Below are 19,161 nucleotides of genomic sequence, written 5' to 3' on the forward strand. Positions count from 1 at the left end.
TTTCGCCTTTTGCCATTGGCACTTTTTTACCAATATTGACAATTGTACACCCCTCCCCCTTTTCCTTTCAACTCTCGATCTGCCGCAACAGTATATGAATGTAGTTTCAGAAGAGTTTGTCTGTTGCTCACCAAAATTGCTGCATAGAAATAGCTCATCTGGTTTCCATATTTATAACATTTTATTGTAAATTGTAAAACAAACACTAAGTATGAAATATTTGGGTTATGCAGTGAAAGTCTTTAAATATGGATAGTAATTTTATCTCTTCAGTTCAGAGATGGTGATCAAGCTGACAGTCCTGTATTATCAAGTTATTGTGGGACAACTCTACCTGCTCCTTTCTTAACCACCACTAATCAGCTGAGAGTAAGGTTTTTGACAGACTTTGCTAGCTTTGGTAATGGTTTCCTGTTTAAATGGGAGGCAACCACAGACCAGTCAATATCTACAACTGTATCACCAACCACAGCAACAGGTAATATAGGATAGAAATTATTAAACACATTTTTAGCTCACCTGGCCCAAAGGGCCAAGTGAGCTTTTCCCATCACTTGGCGTCCGTCGTCGTCCGTCGTCGTTAACTTTTACAAAAATCTTCTCCTCTGAACCTACTGGGCCAAATTAAACCAAACTTAGCCACAATCATTATTGGGGTATCTAGTTTAAAAAATGTGTGGTATGACCCGGCCAACCAACCAAGATGGCCGCCATGGCTAAAAATAGAACATAGGGGTAAAATGCATTTTTTGGCTTATAACTCAAAAACCAAAGCATTTAGAGCAAATCTGACATGGGGTAAATTTGTTTATCAGTTCAAGATCTTTCTGTCCTCAAATTTTCAGATGAATCCGACAACCCGTTGTTTGGTTGCTGCCCCTGAATTGGTAATTTTAGAGATTTTTTGCTGTTTTTGGTTATTATCTTGAATATTATTATAGATAGAGACAAACTGTAAACAGCAATAATGTTCAGCAAAGTTAGATTTACAAATAAATCAACATGACCAAAATGGTCAGTTGACCCATTTAGGAGTTATTGACCTTTATAGTCAATTTTAAACCATTTTTCGTAAATCTTAGAAATCTTTTACAAAAAATCTTCTCCTCTGAAACCACTTGGCCACAATCATCTTTGGAGTATCTAGTTTAAAAAATGTGTGGCGTGACCCGACCAACCAACCAAGATGGCCGCCATGTCTAAAAATAGAACATAGGGGTAAAATGCAGTTTTTGGCTTATAACTCAAAAACCAAAGCATTTAGAGCAAATCTGACACGGATTAAAAGTGTTTATCAGGTCAAGATCTGTTTGTCCTGAAATTTTCAGATGAATCGGACAACCTGTTGTTGGGTTGCTGCCCCTGAATTGGTATTTTTAAGGAAATTTTGCTGTTTTTGGTTATTATCTTGAATATTATTATAGATAGAGATAAACTGTAAACAGCAATAATGTTCAGCAAAGTAAGATTTACAAATACGTCAACACGAACGAAATGGTCAGTTGACCCCTTTAGGAGTTATTGCCCTTTATAGTCAAATTTTAACCATTTTTTCGTAAATCTTAGTAATCTTTTACAAAAATCTTCTCCTCTGAATCTACTGGGCCAAATTAAACCAAACTTGGCCACAATCATCATTGGGGTATCTAGTTTAACCCTTTCATCCCCGACGTTGCTTTGAGGCATCGCCTGACGTTGGCCCGACTTTGCTTCAACGCATCGCCTGACGTTGGCCCAACGATGCTTTGAGGCATAATTTCTCTGTATTTTTTAAAATCAGTTTCATAACGAAATGGCGGGGCGCATGCAAGGGAAAATGGACGTAGTCATTGAACGTATTTTGAAAATTGTTTTTATGCTTCGTTTAGTGTAATCGTACTGTTTAAAATAAGAAAATTCAGTTGAAACGTCATTCTTAAAGGGAAGAAATTAATGGCGTCCTCCGTAGAGCAGCATGTGTTCAACAGCTGTTTATTTCAATGTTTAACGTTTTGAAAAAGGCCTTCTCTGGTGAAAATTGTAAATGTCAATTCCGTGACCTCATTTGCAATCATTTGCATATCAATGCGGATATTCAGGGGGCAATATAATCCAACATTTCGATGAAAGTTGTCATTTTCAGATTCGGTTGCGCTAACCTTATTGCTGCTTCGTTATTTCTTCATTTATGCCTGTAAATGGCCATGACATACATTTATTTAGTCCAAAATTGAGACCTTATGCAAGTCTCCATTTTTGTTTTGTTTTTCGATTCTATTTTATAAATATATTGACCTTTAAAGTTGGCCTTCAGTTGACCAATAAAAACGGGGATTCCGTTTCTTACGGTCGTAATGTCATGTGAGATGTCATGTGCTTGCTGTAAAAATAATGTGCATTTTTCGAAGTTATGAACTCATTTGTATACGATTTTATTTTTTTCATAAATCGTTTGAAACGTAAATTAACGTGTGAAAAAAAATCCTGTCTGGAAGGTTAATCAGAGTCCAAATTAAAAACATGTGTCAATGTTTTCCATCTAACACGTGTTTTCCTGGTGCTCGAGGATTCTTGGAACTCATTTGCATATTGTTACGATTTTATATTTTCACAAATGATAACTAATAACACGCGTATGTGTTATAAAAAAGGTAAACCGAGTATGTCTCACATAGACGATTATTTGTTCTTCAAAATTTTCTAAAAAAATAAATACTCAACAACTCGTTTTGCAATTACTTGCATGGAACATTTTATTTTTAACTCTGACCTTATATCGTCCAATTAAAACTCGGGGTTCCGTTCTTAGTACATGTGATATATCATGTGATTCTAATATGTCGTCTGTAAACAAATAACAAAATTGAAATGTCCGATTCTTCAGACGAGGAATTCTTCGGTTTTGAAGCCGATGAAATTCAGCAGGCTGCTCAACGGTACGAGCAATTATTGATAGATCAAGGAATAGGTGATGATTTTGAATTCAATACTTCAGGAAACGAGTCCGAGGATTCAGAAACAGAACCTATCGATGATACCATTCCTATTTATAATGTCAATGACCAAGTAGTCCCAGATATAGACAATGTTGGAAACAACTGGCATCACAATTTTGATATTTATGAAAGGGGTTTACCTCATTTATTTCAACCTAGAGGTCCAGATGGAAGGGCAACCGGCCCAGCTACTATTTAAGCTGCTGATAAGGGTCCAATTGATTTTTTCAAATTGTTCTTGAATGACATATTATTTGAACATATAATTAATGAAACTGAAAGATATGCCAATCAACAAATTACTGAAAACCCAGAGGGTAATAAATCTGCCTGGTCAAAACCAAGTCTAACAGAAATTAAAGCTTTCATTGGTCTTTGCTTTCTAATGGGAATTGATGTTAAACCAGAAACCAAACTATACTGGTCAACTGATCCCTTCATGGAATCTCCAATATTTGGAAAAACAATGCCCAGGAATAGATTTATGCAAATCATGAGGTATCTTCATTTTAGCAACAACCATAATGCACAACAACCAGGTCATCCATCATATGATGTACTTTATAAAATTAGAAATATCTTGAATATGTTCAACACATCCATGAAAAGAGAATTCTTCCCTTCACGCCAGGTCTCTATAGACGAATGTATGATACCCTTCAAAGGAAGGGTCAAATTCAAACAATATATGCCAGCCAAACCGACTAAATGGGGAATAAAGATATGGGCACTTGCAGATTCAAATACAGGATACATCTGCTATACAGATGTTTATACAGGAAAAACTGATAGACCACAAGGCCAGTTGGGTGAACATGTTGTAAAAAAATGTATAGAGGGGGCTGATATTGTTGGGCAGGGATACCATGTATATGTTGACAACTTCTTTTCATCACCAAAACTATTCCAAACCCTGTTTGATAACTATCAAACTGCAGCATGTGGAACAGTCCGCAAAAACAGAAGTGGTTTACCAGCTGATTTCATGTTAAAACGGCCTGTTGGTATCAATACTAGGGGGGACATGCAGTTCTTTCAAAGGAAGGCTATTTCTGGTGTCTTATGGAAAGACAAAAAAATTGTATCAGCAATTTCTACAATTCATGATCATTCTATGTCTGAAGTACAGCGTTTGGTTCAAGTAGATGGTCAATTTAACAAAGCAGACATACCATGCCCAAAAATCATAGCCGACTACACTAAGTACATGGGAGGAGTCGACAGAGCTGAGGCCACACCAAATTAATTAATAGTTCTTTGAGATTTTACCCAAAAAAAATGGGGCGAGCGAGCGAAATTTAAATTTATATTTTTAAATTCTTCGCCTCAAATTTTGAAGAAATATAGAGCGAGCGATATTTTTTTTCTCTCAATTTTTATATCTTTTACCTAAAAAAAGCAACTGAATTTTCAACTCACTTAATTGAAAGGGGACATAATTTGATATAATTAAATTATCTCCCTTTTTATATGTATTTCAACTTTCTGCATTCTTTTTCATTTTGTTTTGTTGTTTGTATAATTAACACTGCACAAATATACACTTTTGAACATATTTTTTTATGCATGAACTTTATATGGCTATCTGCTTTTAATATGCACTGCTTTCATCTGTAGTATATGGTCCTTAGACACTCTCTGTAGTATGCTAGCTAGCTTCTTGTAACATAACTGCATGGTGTGTGTTTTGTGTTTATGCATATGGATCACTAACCAGTCAATCCAAGCACAGTGGAAACTTTACTTTTTGCTTTCTTTAAAAAAAACATATTTATTCAAAGCAAATATATAGAATGTCCAGTGAGCTGAGCTGGAGGGAATTAGAAAAAGACAAGAAGTATAAAAAGTATGAGATTTGGAATGATTGCCAATGAGACAGCCATCCACCAAATGCCAAGCAACAAACAATTAAATTTCTACATGTCACCTTTTTAATCAGAATAAATGGAACTTTTTGTATGGTTTTAATATTAATAATCTCACTTTGTGCATCGCTACATCGTTCAATGGCTTCTTGATATAGTTCCCTGAATGTCCGACATTTTGTTTGTGTTGCCGTATTTTTTAATATGTATGCCTTGTTGTTATTTTTGTCTGAATGTTTCACCACAGAAACAATCAGCACGTTTTCCATCTTTGCAACTTTTTTGATCAGAATCAAAAATATGCTTGACAAATGACAAACACTGCATATTTTCAAACGCTTAATTGATAAAGATTTTTTTTTAATACCGGAATCGAGTTCGTCGAAAATGCGGATTTATTTTCGACGTGCGGGAATTTTATTTTTATTTTTATTTTTTGGTTTTGGCAGGTGAGGTGCGGGAAATTTATTTTTATTTTTTTATTTTAATTTCGGCAATTTAGGTGCGGGTTTTCCAAAGAACTACTAATTAATTTGGTGTGGCCTGATCAGTATATACAGTACTACTGCTTTAACCATAAAACACAGAAGTGGTATAAACGGGTGTTTTTTAAATTTCTGGAAATTTTAATGTATAATGCATACAGGCTGTTTCTGTTGAGTCCAAACCATCAAACAGTCGGCAACTCACCTGCAATGACATTTCTACAATTTTCCTGACAAATTACCAGTAGCCTTATAGATGGTTACTGTGGCATTAGTAGCAAAGGTCGTCAAGCTGCAGCCCCAGTACCATCACGTCTCACAGAGAGACATATGCCTAACATTGTTGGAAATAAATCATGGTGCCATGTGTGTTGGGCAAAGGTTGCTGCTGGTAAGCAGGAGAAGAGAAGACAAACCATTTATGGATGTAATGAATGTGGTGAACACTTCTGCCTACCAGAGTGCTTTACAGCCTACCACACAAAAGCAAAATACTGTTGATTAACTAGTTATTCTTTAAATCGTTAGTTACTTTGTTGGAAATTGTTTGAAACATTTATTCTAATCATGGAGACTTAAATTACTGTTGGAGAAATTATTTGAACTTTAAAAACTGTGTGAATTATAAAGTAAAACATCTGTCAACCAGTGCCAGTGGTTACATGTATCTGTGGTTATCTGCATAAAAAACTTTTCATGTTTTCTGGGACTCTTTTCTTGTTAAAAGTAAGTAATTGTTTCACCTGTTCATAAAAGTTGGCTTGTTAATTGACTTGTAGTTGCATGCATTCCATTTACTTTTAAATTCCGTTGTCAGCATGCTGAACCATTTAACGTTACATGTGCAAATCAGAGTACACATTTTTGTGTATTGACCCTTTCGTCTATAAATATCTTGGAAGTTTCCGAATTAAAACGAGGCAATGAAAACATTACACAAATCAATGGCTGAACGCTGAACAAAAAAAAAAAGATGGATCGATAATGAAAGAATATCTCGATTTTTCTTAGAGTAATCCTTCTCTTGGTCAAGGATGATCTTTTCAGATGTGGTTAATTAATAGGGAAAACAATAATATGCACAAGTCGCCGGCAATTTAAAAGATTTAGAAGTATTTTAAACTTTTTAGCGACCGCTTGTTTGTAAAACTTGTTGTTTCGTTTTACTTGCATGTTTAAATGTACGTAAACAACTTTAGTTTTCTGTAATTTAGTTTCTTAGCAATGGTTTGACATGTTAATCTACCGTTTTCATTCCGGTTCCTGTCTTGTGACGGCTACAACTGCCCTAATTCCCCATATACTAAACATAAGCGAAAACGCTCACTTATCTGGAAATTAATTCGGGCCGGTGACGGTCTCGTGCAGTATTTGATAATGTCATAGAAACTCATAAGACCAGTTCAATCCGGTAAGGAAAGTGTTAAAAAATGTGTGGCATGACCCGGCCAACCAACCAAGATGGCCGCCATGTCTAAAAATAGAATATAGGGGTAAAATGCAGTTTTTGGCTTATAACTCAAAAACCAAAGCATTTAAAGCAAATCTGACTGGGGTAAATTTGTTTATCAGGTCAAGATCTTTCTGCCCTCGAATTTTCAGATGAATCTGACAACCCGTTGTTGGGTTGCTGCCCCTGAATTGGTAATTTTAGGGAATTTTTGCTGTTTTTGGTTATTACATTTGTATCTTGAATATTATTATAGATAGAGATAAACTGTAAACAGCAATAATGTTCAGCAAAGTAAGATTTACAAATAAGTCAACTTGACCGAAATGGTCAGTTGACCCCTTTAGGAGTTATTGACCTTTATAGTCAATTTTTAACCATTTTTGTAAATCTTAGAAATCTTTTACAAAAATCTTCTCCTCTGAAATTACTGGGCCAAATTAATCAAAACTTGGCCACAATCATCTTTGGGGTATCTAATTGAAAAAAATGTGTCCGGTGACCTGGCCATCCAACCAAAATGGCTGCCACGGCTAAAAAATAGAACATAGGGGTAAAATGCAGTTTTTGGCTTATAACTCAAAAACGGAAGCATTTAGAGAAAATCTGACAGGGTTAATTTGTCTATCAGGTCAATATCTATCTGCCCTGATATTTTCACATGGATCGGACAACCTGTTGTTAGGTTACTGCCCTGAGTTGGTAATTTTAAGGAAATTTTGCCGTTTTTTGTTATTACATTTGTATCTTGAATATTATTATAGATAGAGATAAACTGTAAACAGCAATAATGTTCAGCAAAACAAGATCTACAAATAAGTTTTCATGACCAAAATAGTCAATTGACCCCTTAAGGAGTTATTGCCCTTTATAGTTAATTTTTAGCATTTTTCATAAATTTTTGTAAATTTTTAGAAAATATTTTCCACTGTAATTACTGAGCCAAGTTCATTATAGATAGAGATAATTGTAGCAACAAGAATGTTCAGTAAAGTAAGATCTACAAACACATCACCATCACCAAAACACAATTATGTCATGAATTTATCTGTGTCCATTGTTTAATATGCACATAGACCAAGGTGAGCGACACAGGCTCTTGAGAGCCTCTAGTTTTGTTGTGCTTGAATAGTCAGCTAAGCAATATTCCCCGATCGGGAGACAGTTTTCTATTTTGGACACAATCTCCTGATCTGGAGACAAATTGATACAAAACATACTGAAGATCATGAATGACTATTCAAGCACAACAAAAAAATGTGTTTAATAATTTCTACATAGGAAATACCTGTACTAAGCCAGGAATATGACAGTTGTTTTCCATCATTTGATGAGTCAGCTTTCAATTGGCCATTTGACAATGGAATTTCTGTTTTGAAATTTCTTAGTAGTTCAACATTTTTTACTTGAAAATTTAACTATGCATCTTTAATTAAAGCAGCACAGATACCAACATAAATCTTATAGCAACATATCATATCATATCTGATTGCATTTAAAATATTTTCTTTCTTCAGTTCCAGGATGTGGAGGTGATGTTAACCTCACACCATCATCAAGACAACAAACAATTACCTCTCCTGGATATCCTAACGGTTATGCTCACAACTTGAATTGTATCTGGAGAATAACTGCACCCGAAGGTTTTAAAGTGTGGGCAAACATTACTGATATAAGCCTTGAATCACATGGGACATGTAACTATGACTACGTCATGCTGTCTCAAGGTGAGTAAGAATAAAAAATGGTAGATATATATATTGTGGAAAATATTTTGATGCATTACCAACTAACACAGAAATTGCGCTTTGCATGTGATATTTATGCCCCATTCATGGGCATTATGTTTCCTGGTATGTGGGTCCATTCGTCCATCTATTCGTTCGTTCATCTGTTCGTCCGTCCGTTCATCCCGCTTCAGGTTAAAGTTTTTGGTCGAGGTAGTTTTTGTTGAAGTTAAAGTCCAATCAACTTGAAACTTAGTACACATGATCCTTATGATATGATCTTTCTAATTTTTATGCCAAATCAGAGATTTTCCCCCATTTTCACAGTCAATTGAACATAGAAAAAATTATAGTGTACTATGAACACATTCTTGTTTTGTTGTTTTTTCATTCAACTCCATTATATAATTGTATTATATTTGGGTAAATAATTTATGCCAAAATGAGCTTATTATAATACATTAAGGACAGTAATTTTTGCCTCTAAAAAAATCATTTGATGGTATACTTATTTATTAGGATTAACTTTAGTATAATTCTTATTTAAGCATCATTATCGCTATTTTGTGCATTTTTTCTTTGATCCTTTTTCATATCATGCTACTCGCTTGAGATGGAAAATTATCGCTAGAAACTAAGGAGGCACATGGCTTTGCTAATGAAATTGACAAGAAATTGACGTCATAGGTAAAATAGCGATAAACAGATTATCATTGGTCATCTCAACTCCATTGCTTTTCTCGCTTCCCCAATATGGGCTCAAACAGGAACAAGCAATTTCGTTGATATGATCAAGGCTAATCTATAATTATATAGGAAAATGTTATAATATGAAATTGTTATTTTTAATTCTCATAGCAGCTTTGCAAAGGAGGGAGACATATTTAGGAAAGTTCTGTGGGCGAGTAGCCAATACTCAACCAATGGTTACAGAAATGAATAGTCTGATGGTTACTTTGGTAACAGATCAGTCTGTTAATTATACTGGATTCTCCATCACAGTCAGATCAGGTATTATTTATCTCCCTTAGCTCTTGTGAAAAGATTGACACAAATTCTGAAAAATAGTATCAATTTTTTTTTTTTTTTATTTTGAGGTCTAGATATTAAGGGCTTTAATCATATCTCTTTCATTTCAATGAATTTTTCAGTATAATTTTTCAATTTTGCTAAAATTATCATACTGCCTGTTTATATTTAGAAAATTTAAATTAGATTATAATGTTTATTTCATGTTATCCTTAAGAAATACAAAGAAACTAATTTTGCAAGCCTGCAACATTTATATTCTATTTTCAGTAAGCAAAATATAGCATTCCTAGATGATGTTGTCAGTGTCATCACATTTAGGGATCTATTTTCAGGGATTGAGGAACAATTTATATTTGATGGATATTTTGATTTTATGGTATTGCCAAAGAATGCATTCAAATCTATTCAAAATTTGTAATTTGTTGAACAGTTGAATTCATGTTTAACCTTAACAGATGAAATCCTAGAAAATTGGCATCTCATAAATCATAATGAATCCACAGTATTTAAATGTATACTTATTAAATTTTGTATTATATTTAATTTCATATACAAAAAGGTGCAAAAAATGGGGACAAGAACAAATTTTTAGGTGAAAAGAAATAGACAAAACAATTCAAAAAGTATTTTCAATATATGGTGCATTCTTGAATAAATGATTTAATTTCTAGTTCATATAAATATTTTTTTTTTTCAGTATGTGGAGGCAGGATCTATGGAAGCAGTGGTAGGATAGCAAGTGACAATTATCCTAACTCCTACCCAGCTAATTCTGACTGTTCATGGGTGATTATTGTGCCTACTGGTAGAACTGTAAGAGCCCAGTTCAATGGAACTTTTAACATTGCTGGATCTGGTTCTGGTTGTCAAGGAGATTATATCCAGGTATGTTTAGTTTAAGCTGACATTGCTTGACCTGTTTATGGTTTTCATGAAGCCTTGCCATATTTGTAGAGGTTGACCAAACTTTTCCAGTACTTCTGAAGAGAGAGACTTCTTATTTGGTCAGAGCTTGACACTACAAACATGTAAATAGATACAAGAAGATATGGTATGAGTGTCAATGAGACAACTCTCCATCCAAGCTACAATTTGTAAAAGTAAACCATTACAGGTCAAAGTAGGTCTTTAAGCACTCTTTCAGATCCCTACTTATTGTGTCCTGATACTTTGAACCATGAGTGCTTGTGGGTAAACATAGCATGATAACCACTGAAACTTCTTGCTACTATTAAAAATACTGATTTTTTGGAATTCGGTATGATATCTCACTCTTTAGGTATTAAAATTTCATTGACCAGTAAACAGTAGCCAATTTAAAGAGTGTTACATATTATTGCATTAAACTGTTAATATTTCAGCTTCTTACTGGTTCCAATGAAAATGCACCACCAATGGGTAATGCAGCACAAGGAAAATACTGTGGTACCAGTCCTCCTCAACCATTAGAGACTACAAGCCATTTTATGTATGTCAAATTTATATCAGATGGAAGTAACAATGCTGCTGGATTTTCAATGGTCTTCAATGAAGTTCAAGTGACCTGTGGGGGTCATCTGACCTTGAGCAATTCAGTGACCAGTGGTTATTTCACATCACCAAATTACCCTAGTAATTACACGCATAACGTGGAATGTGTTTGGATTATAACAGCACCTGCTAATGAAAGGATACAGATTGATTTTGATGAACGTTTTAGAATAGAAAATCACATGAGGTATATATGTCAGCAGAGATGGGACAAAATCCTTTTCTGTATTTGTAAGCTTATGTTGATAAAGAAAACTGCCATTCAGAAGATGTACAAGAAACAGTCACAAAAAAAAAAACAAAATGACAAAACATTTACTTTACTTTGATTTTTATGCCCTTCCTAGGAAAGAAAGAGACAGCTTATTTTTGGGGTTTGTGTGTCTATCTGTCCATTCACCCAATTTCAGTTGTAAACCTTGGTTTAATATACCTGTATGTAAATGTTTCGTTTTAAGATAATATACCATCAAGTTGTGGTCAAATTTGTTACATGTATTAACAATTCACAAAAACAATTTGCTGCAATAATTATTTGCCCTTGCTATTATAGTGTATTCTATTGCATCAGAAATGTTTCAATTAAGAGATGTTATCTTTCTGTAGCAAAATGGCAAAGTTTGGTTGAAATTTAGACATACCAATTACTTACCTTACAAATATTTTCTTTCACATGTCAGCTGTAGATTTGATTTCATTGAGTTGAGAGATGGAGGTACAACTAATTCCCCCTCACTTGGTAAATTTTGTGGCATCACTAGACCTGGAACAGTGAAGTCCACAGGGAATGTTATGTATGCCAGATTTAGAACTGATGGAAGTGCTTTCTTTACAGGTTTTAAAGCAAATTATAAAATTGGTAAGTATGTCTGAGTAGGGTTTGAATATTTAAAATTCCATAACATAAATGTGATTCTTCCGACGGGAGTTAAAATCTCCCGCTTTTCAGACCCTCTTCCGTCCCTCCCGTTAAAATTTGAAATCTTCTGCTTTTTAAAAATGTCAATCTCGAAAAAATTTCAGTAGACATTTCTGTTTACAAAATAGATACGGACAGGGAAAAAGTCTGAGAAACTCTAAATTGATATGGGAAAAGTCTGAGAAAAACGGAAGTTTCCTGTAATGGAATTTGTGTCAAAAAGGTAAATAGAATAATAGCCTCCAGTAATCAATGAAGGTGTTAAGGATTAGACTGTATATACAACAATAAAAAATGATTGGCATTTACCTAGTAATCAACTAGCTAGTTAAATATACACGTCTGGATGATTAAAAGGGATATTGACAATGAAACAGTTGTATAAACATCGTCTTTTATAAATTTTGATGTTGTTGAAAACATGGAACAGACTTAGTTTATAATGAACCTCAAAGACAATAAAATCAACACAAATATGATATTTATGGCTTGTCTTCTATCTAGGCCAATGGAATACCTATATAAGTATGTTTGTCTTATAATTTGACATAATACAAACTGTATCATGTTATCACCAAATACATGTACCCCAGCATAATATTAAAAGAAGACACAGTATCTAGCCAAATTTTAAAATGGTGCAAGTCCAGTGCCAAGGGTCAAGACCATACTTACTACATGCAAAGTTGATTATAGGGCCCTAATTACTTGACCAAAAATATGGAGACAGCTACCCACCAGAAAGCCCACAACTCTATCAATTCAACACCTTCTGTTACAAGCATGTTCAGTAGTGGTTCTAAAGTTGACAAAGTGGCTAAAGCAGAGGTACTTTTTGACAACTATGTACAGTGATGTATGATGGCTGATCACTTTATCTTTGAACTATATATGATGAATAAATATTTGAACCCCCCCTCTTTATCTTCTATTTTACTAAGTAAAAATGGCTATGCAGGTGCTTGAAGGTATTGAATCATTGTTTTTTTTTAACAAAAAAGGAAGATATGCAGTTTAAACACACACGAAAAAACCATTGCGTACGTCGATAAAAAATCTCCAGTTATGAGGCCCAAACTCCAGCTGAAAATTTCCAAATCTGCAGTTGTGTCTTGACAACTCTGTCACATGTATGCCATAACCAATTTTTTTTTTTATCTTTTGTTGATAGTCATTAAAAGAGAATTAGGCTCCACTGTTTGCAAGGCATCAACAATGTATTAGTTTGTGATTAGATCAGTTTACAGTTTACAACATCTAGTGGTGGGTCAACAAAATATAATCTCATATAAATATGAAATTTAGTTTTTGATATTTTTTTTTTTTTTTTTTTATAAACCCTTCCATTATGTAAGTTTTATACATGTATGAAATATATTAGAAAATAGTACAATATATGTGAAAAATTAGGTATTCAATTAGTTCTTTTTTTTAGCAACATGTGGAGGAACGATTCGTGGTCAATCTGGATACATTCAAAGTCCAAACTTTCCCTCACCATATGACAGCAATATGGATTGTGAATGGTACATCCATGCACCAACAGGACATTATATGACCTTCAACTTTTTGTCCTTTAACCTTCAGTATGGAAGTAACTGTACAGTGGTTGACTATGTAGAGATTAGAGAACATAATTCTACAGGTTTGTTAGATTATAAGGGAGAAAAAGAGAAGACTTCTAATGTAGTGGTAGTGTATCAGAAGTACACAAAAACCTGTCAAAATACAAAAAGCTAAAACCTTGAAAAAAAAAGTCATTTTAAAAGAATGAAGGTGACCAGTACTATCCTGTACCTATAAGCTGTATTGCTTCTGGTTTGAAATAAACTGAACTGTTTAAAAACATGTCTTATTTAAAAAAAAAAATTAAAAAATCTTAATTTTTAAAACCTGATCGTTCCAGTTTTTGATATTGCCATTAATTGATGAAGGACTTTCCATTTTCAATTTTCCTTGGAGTTCCCTGTTTTTGTTGTTTTACTTTTTTCCATTCAGATTAATCTATTTACAACACTTAATGTAAAAATAAGATATGTTAGATTTCACAGGGATATTATAAATTTATATGATTGCAAGAATTGAATTGCACAATTTTGATGATTTAAAAATATTTAATGGGATTAAAATAATGAAAAATTCTCATTTAAGCTACTGACTGCTACAGAAAAAAATCTTAACTAAATGTGTGCAGTAGTTCCTGAAATCATGTTATAGGCAATCATTTTTTAATAGAAACAACTCTCTAAATATGAGAAAGAAATTGCTATTAAAATATTGTATAACAAACAACAAACTATAGGAGCTACAAGGTTACAATCTATATTGGTTGTAAATGAATGAAAAAAAAAACACCAACTCAACATACAAGCACATCATAAATTGACTTTGAAAGGTTTAAAATATAGTCTTTTAAATCAAACAATACTTATCTTACAGGTCCCTTATTAAAGAGAGCTTGTGGCAGCAGCACACCAGCATCTGTTGATACATCTGATAGTTTTGCCTATGTTAGATTTAAATCATACAATACTTATCTTACAGGTCCATTATTAAAGAGAGCTTGTGGCAGCAGCACCCCAGCATCTGTTGATACATCTGATAGTTTTGCCTATGTTATATTTAAATCAAACATTACTTATCTTACAGGTCCATTATTAAAGAGAGCTTGTGGCAGCAGCACCCCAGCATCTGTTGATACATCTGATAGTTTTGCCTATGTTAGATTTAAATCAAACAGTGCATCAAATCAACCTGGATTTAAACTGGCTTTCCATGCTAGTGTTGAAGGTAACTCATTGAAGTTATTGATTTCACTGTTTTTGCTTTTTCAAAAAAATTATTATCTTTTAATTCTTTAATTTTAATCCAGAATCTTGTCTTCAACATCTGTCTACTGACATTTGAAATATTTGTAACGTGACGGTATTGCACCTATTTTGACAGTTTTTTCATCTACGTTTTTTTATGATGAAGACAAAAATGTCCATTCTGTGTTTATTTTGTAGCCCTATCCTTCTTTATTATAAAGGTACACCAATTTGATTTTTATTCCATATGGAATCATAGAAAAATTGGTCTAAACTGACCTCCAAACCATCAATGATTCTGAAATTAGGAGTACCCAAATTGCTTCCATGCTTAAATTCACGTAGTCAAAAGTCTAATAACAGAGCTTTTGTTTAATTTCTTTAAATATTTTGAACAATTGGATATTAGTCCATGCTTACTCTTCATTATTTTTTAAATGGATACTTGTAACATATTTTATTTACTCATTTTAAAAAGATGACGTTTTGATGACGTCGCATGGCGACGTTTCAGTACATTTTGCTTTTTCAGTAAATACTTCATCTGTTGATAGATACTGTGAACGTTTTGTGCATATCTAAATAGTTTTACCTATGTTGAAAGATGTGCTTAGTATCAAATCATAAAAAAAACAAATTGTTTAGTCTCTAGAAAATCTTGTAAGATTTTCGCTGCTAGTTTTGCTAAATAGGTGCAATTTGGGTACCGTTACGTTAGCTATCAGCAATGTCTTATGATTACTTGAACTCTTACATTTACAAGTCATCTAAATAGACTATTTTCATATTACTGACTCTTGGCTCTAGAGAATAAAAAAGTTTGTACAGGTTACCTACCTTGGTAGGAAATTCTGGAACTCTGTCAATTAAGAGTAACTAAAAAAAGTAAAATCAAGCTAACAATAGGTATCATTTTGGTGATTTTTTTTTTTTTAATTTTCTTAAGCAGCAAACTCATCTATCACAAAAAACAATTAATATAACTTTGATAGGTTGCCCCTTAATGGCTTTTGAATAAAGTTTTGTTTATATTTGATTAATTTCAGAATGTGGTGGTTATCTTACAACACCAATAGGTAGCTTTTCATCGCCAAACTTCCCAGGGCGATATCCACATTCAAGAACCTGTGAATGGAAGATCAGAGTTCCACATGGCCGCCGTGTGACTTTGAACTTTGACAGCTTTAACATTGAAGCCAGCAGAACTTGTTATGATTATGTTGATGTAAGTATTGTTACTTGGATAATGGATTCTTATTAAAAAGAAGATGTGGTATGATTGCCAATAAGACAACCCTTCACAAAAGACCAAAATGACACAGAAATTAACAACTATAGATCACCGTACTACCTTCAACTTGAGCAAAATCTTTTTATTGTTAAGTGAACTAAGAGGAAAAATGTAATTTAAAAAAAAAAAATAGTTTCCTTTGAAGCTAAATTTTGATCGGGAGCAAACTTTGCAACAATCATCCAATAAGGATGCTTAGTTTTAGAATTACTTTGCCTATGCTCTATAAAGGGATGAACATGGACGACTTTGCCATTAATAGTAAATTCTGAAAACACATTGTAATAGTCTGGAAAAAAACCCCATCAATAAAAAAAACATCAATAACTGATCTTATTTAAATAAGATTTAATAAAAGGGTCTTAAAAAAACTCTTTATGTGTATCTCTTATAGAAAAAATAACCTATGACATGTATGACCCAACTTCTTGACAAATATGTTGAACATAATGGAGCTGAAGTATAGTTTTCTTTTGGGAGAAATGCAATTTCAAACATCACAATCAGATAGCAAGGACTTTGGTTATTTGTAGTGACATAGTTTTCCGTTCACAGGTTTATAATGGAATTTTGGACGACTCGCCTCTGTTCAGAAGAGTTTGTGGTGAGACAAATCCAGGTATTATCCAGTCCTATGGGAACACTATGAAGGTTATATTTAGGACAGATGGTTCTATCAGTAATGGTGGATTCAGGGCATCATATTCATCACAGGAAGATACAGGCAAGATATAATGAAAAATAATTTAATATATATTTTCTTTAACAAAATAAAAGAATTTGAAAAATCTTACTAAATGTCAATTGCTTTCACTATAATAACTGAAGTAAAAGATATGCTGAAAAGGAATGATTAAAATTATGAACAAAACATGTATCTGACCAAATTACTCTAAAATGTTTCAGCATTCAAACCACTAAGAGTGGGGTCTGCCAAAAGCTGTCATTAAATTAAGTCTGAAAGATCCAAAGGCATCTGCTTGTTGATACAGCTAAAAAGTAAAATCACAAAAATACTGAACTCCGAGGAAAATTCAAAACAGAAAGTTCTTAATCAAATGGCAAAATCAAATGATTAAACACATCAAACAAATGGACAATATTTGTCATATTCCTGAGTTGGTACAGGCATTTTCAAATGTAGAAAATAAAGGATTGAACCTGGTTTTATAGCGCTAAACCTCTCACTTTGAGACAGCTAACCAATCATCTTTTTAGCTCACCTGGCCCAAAGGGCCAAGTGAGCTTTTCCCATCACTTTGCGTCCGCCGTCGTCCGTCGTCCGTCGTCCGTCGTCCTTCGTCCGTCGTCCTTCGTCGTTAACTTTTACAAAATCTTCTCCTCTGAAACTGCTGGGCCAAATTTAACCAAACTTGGCCACAATTATCATTTGGGTATCTAGTTTTAAAAATGTGTCCGGTGACCCGGCCAACCAACCAAGATGGCCGCCATGGCTAAAATAGAACATAGGGGTAAAATGCAGTTTTTGGCTTATAACTCAAAAACCAAAGCATTTAGAGCAAATCTGACAGGGGTAAAATTGTTCATCAGGTGAAGATCTATCCGCCCTGAAATTTTCAGATGAATCAGACAACCGGTTGTTGGGTTGCTGCCCCTGAATTGGTAATTTTAAGGAAATTTTGCTGTTTTTTGGTTATTATCTTGAATATTATTATAGATAGAGATAAAGTGTAAACAGCAATAATGTGCAGCAAAGTAAGATTTACAAATAAGTCAACATGACCGAAATGGTCAATTGACCCCCTAAGGAGTAATTGTCCTTTATAGTCAATTTTTAACAATTTTCATAAAATTTTTTTTATTAACATTTTCCACTGAAACTACTGGGCCAAGTTCATTATAGATAGAGATAATTGTAAGCAGCACAAATGTTTAGTATAGTAAGATGTACAAACACATCACCATCACCAAAACACAATTTTGTCATGATTCCATCTGCTTCCTTTGTTTAATATTCACATAGACCAAGGTGAGCAACACAGGCTCTTTAGAGCCTCTAGTTTACTATATTAACATAAAGAAAATACAAGTAAATTATTGTATCCAGTGAAATAACTAGGTCAATTGAACCAAGGTGTTGAAGACAACAGAATCTGGGATAAATTTGTCTCACTTTAGTTGCATGCAAAATGAGTTATCGAAATTTGTTTCAATATTTGAAAAAAGTTTAATTTAGTTCTCATATAATATATAAATATTAAATATTTCAGTGTGTGGAGGAATCCTAAGTAACACTAATGGTAACATAACCTCTATTGGATATCCCAATGCTAATTATAGTAACAACGAAGAATGTATCTGGGTCATACAAAATCCAAACATAAATGGTTCTACTATCATGTTAAATTTCATGGACTTTAGCTTGGAGTCCCATGGTGACTGTACTTATGATTTCATAGAAGTCCGAGAAGGTATATTATTTTTTTTTGTGTACATATGATGTATGGGCAAAAAGTTAATTATATCCAGGGACGAGTAATTCGTGTGTATCACAAGCTCTTAGATCAACAAAAAGAAACAAAAATTTGAACTAGACTTTGAAAGTAACCATTTTCCTTTTGTCATCTTAGAAACAATCATAAAGGAAGTTTACTTTTTTCTCTCAATTTCCTATATTGCAGATCAAAAGAAATCCAAATTTTTAAAAAATTCTTTTTTTTTTTTTTTTTCAGATTTTTAAGATTTGTTGCTCTTGTTGTACAGCTGTGTATTTTTCATTAACCGCAGGATGAACGATCTTAAATATGTTTTGCTACTCATAAGTCTCAATATATAAAATGAAGATCATGTGTATATATTCTGTTTTCTCATTGGTTAAACAGGTACAGATGAGAATGGAGAACTTGTAGGAAAGTTCTGTGGAAATACAACATTACCGTTACCCGTTTTCTCACCAATGCCAAACTTATGGGTCAGATATAAATCTGATCATTCTAATGTTGATAAAGGCTTCCTGATCAAATATACCTTCACAGGTAATATATAATTGTTAATTTCCCATCACTTTGCGTCCGGCGTCCGTCATCGTCTTTAACTTTTACAAAAATCTTCTCCTC

The 19,161-nt window shown here is 33.4% G+C and overlaps 1 protein-coding gene across 3 annotated transcripts in view; it reads left to right on the top strand.

Annotated features, from left to right (window-relative positions):
* Positions 1 to 19,161, top strand: part of LOC139512523 (cubilin-like) — a 142,838-nt gene that overhangs the window by 96,534 nt on the left and 27,143 nt on the right. For all 3 annotated transcript variants that reach the window (XM_071300207.1, XM_071300206.1, XM_071300208.1), the window contains 12 exons: positions 274 to 478; positions 8,293 to 8,502; positions 9,361 to 9,513; positions 10,232 to 10,419; positions 10,896 to 11,251; positions 11,745 to 11,923; positions 13,419 to 13,628; positions 14,633 to 14,773; positions 15,840 to 16,018; positions 16,640 to 16,808; positions 18,316 to 18,516; positions 18,928 to 19,080. In XM_071300207.1, the coding sequence (XP_071156308.1) occupies positions 274 to 478; positions 8,293 to 8,502; positions 9,361 to 9,513; positions 10,232 to 10,419; positions 10,896 to 11,251; positions 11,745 to 11,923; positions 13,419 to 13,628; positions 14,633 to 14,773; positions 15,840 to 16,018; positions 16,640 to 16,808; positions 18,316 to 18,516; positions 18,928 to 19,080 (2,344 nt within the window). The remainder of the gene's footprint in view (positions 1 to 273; positions 479 to 8,292; positions 8,503 to 9,360; positions 9,514 to 10,231; positions 10,420 to 10,895; positions 11,252 to 11,744; positions 11,924 to 13,418; positions 13,629 to 14,632; positions 14,774 to 15,839; positions 16,019 to 16,639; positions 16,809 to 18,315; positions 18,517 to 18,927; positions 19,081 to 19,161) is intronic.

This window comes from Mytilus edulis, chromosome 2 (genome assembly GCF_963676685.1).
Source record: "Mytilus edulis chromosome 2, xbMytEdul2.2, whole genome shotgun sequence".
In the NCBI taxonomy this organism is placed as follows: Eukaryota; Metazoa; Mollusca; class Bivalvia; order Mytilida; family Mytilidae; genus Mytilus; species Mytilus edulis.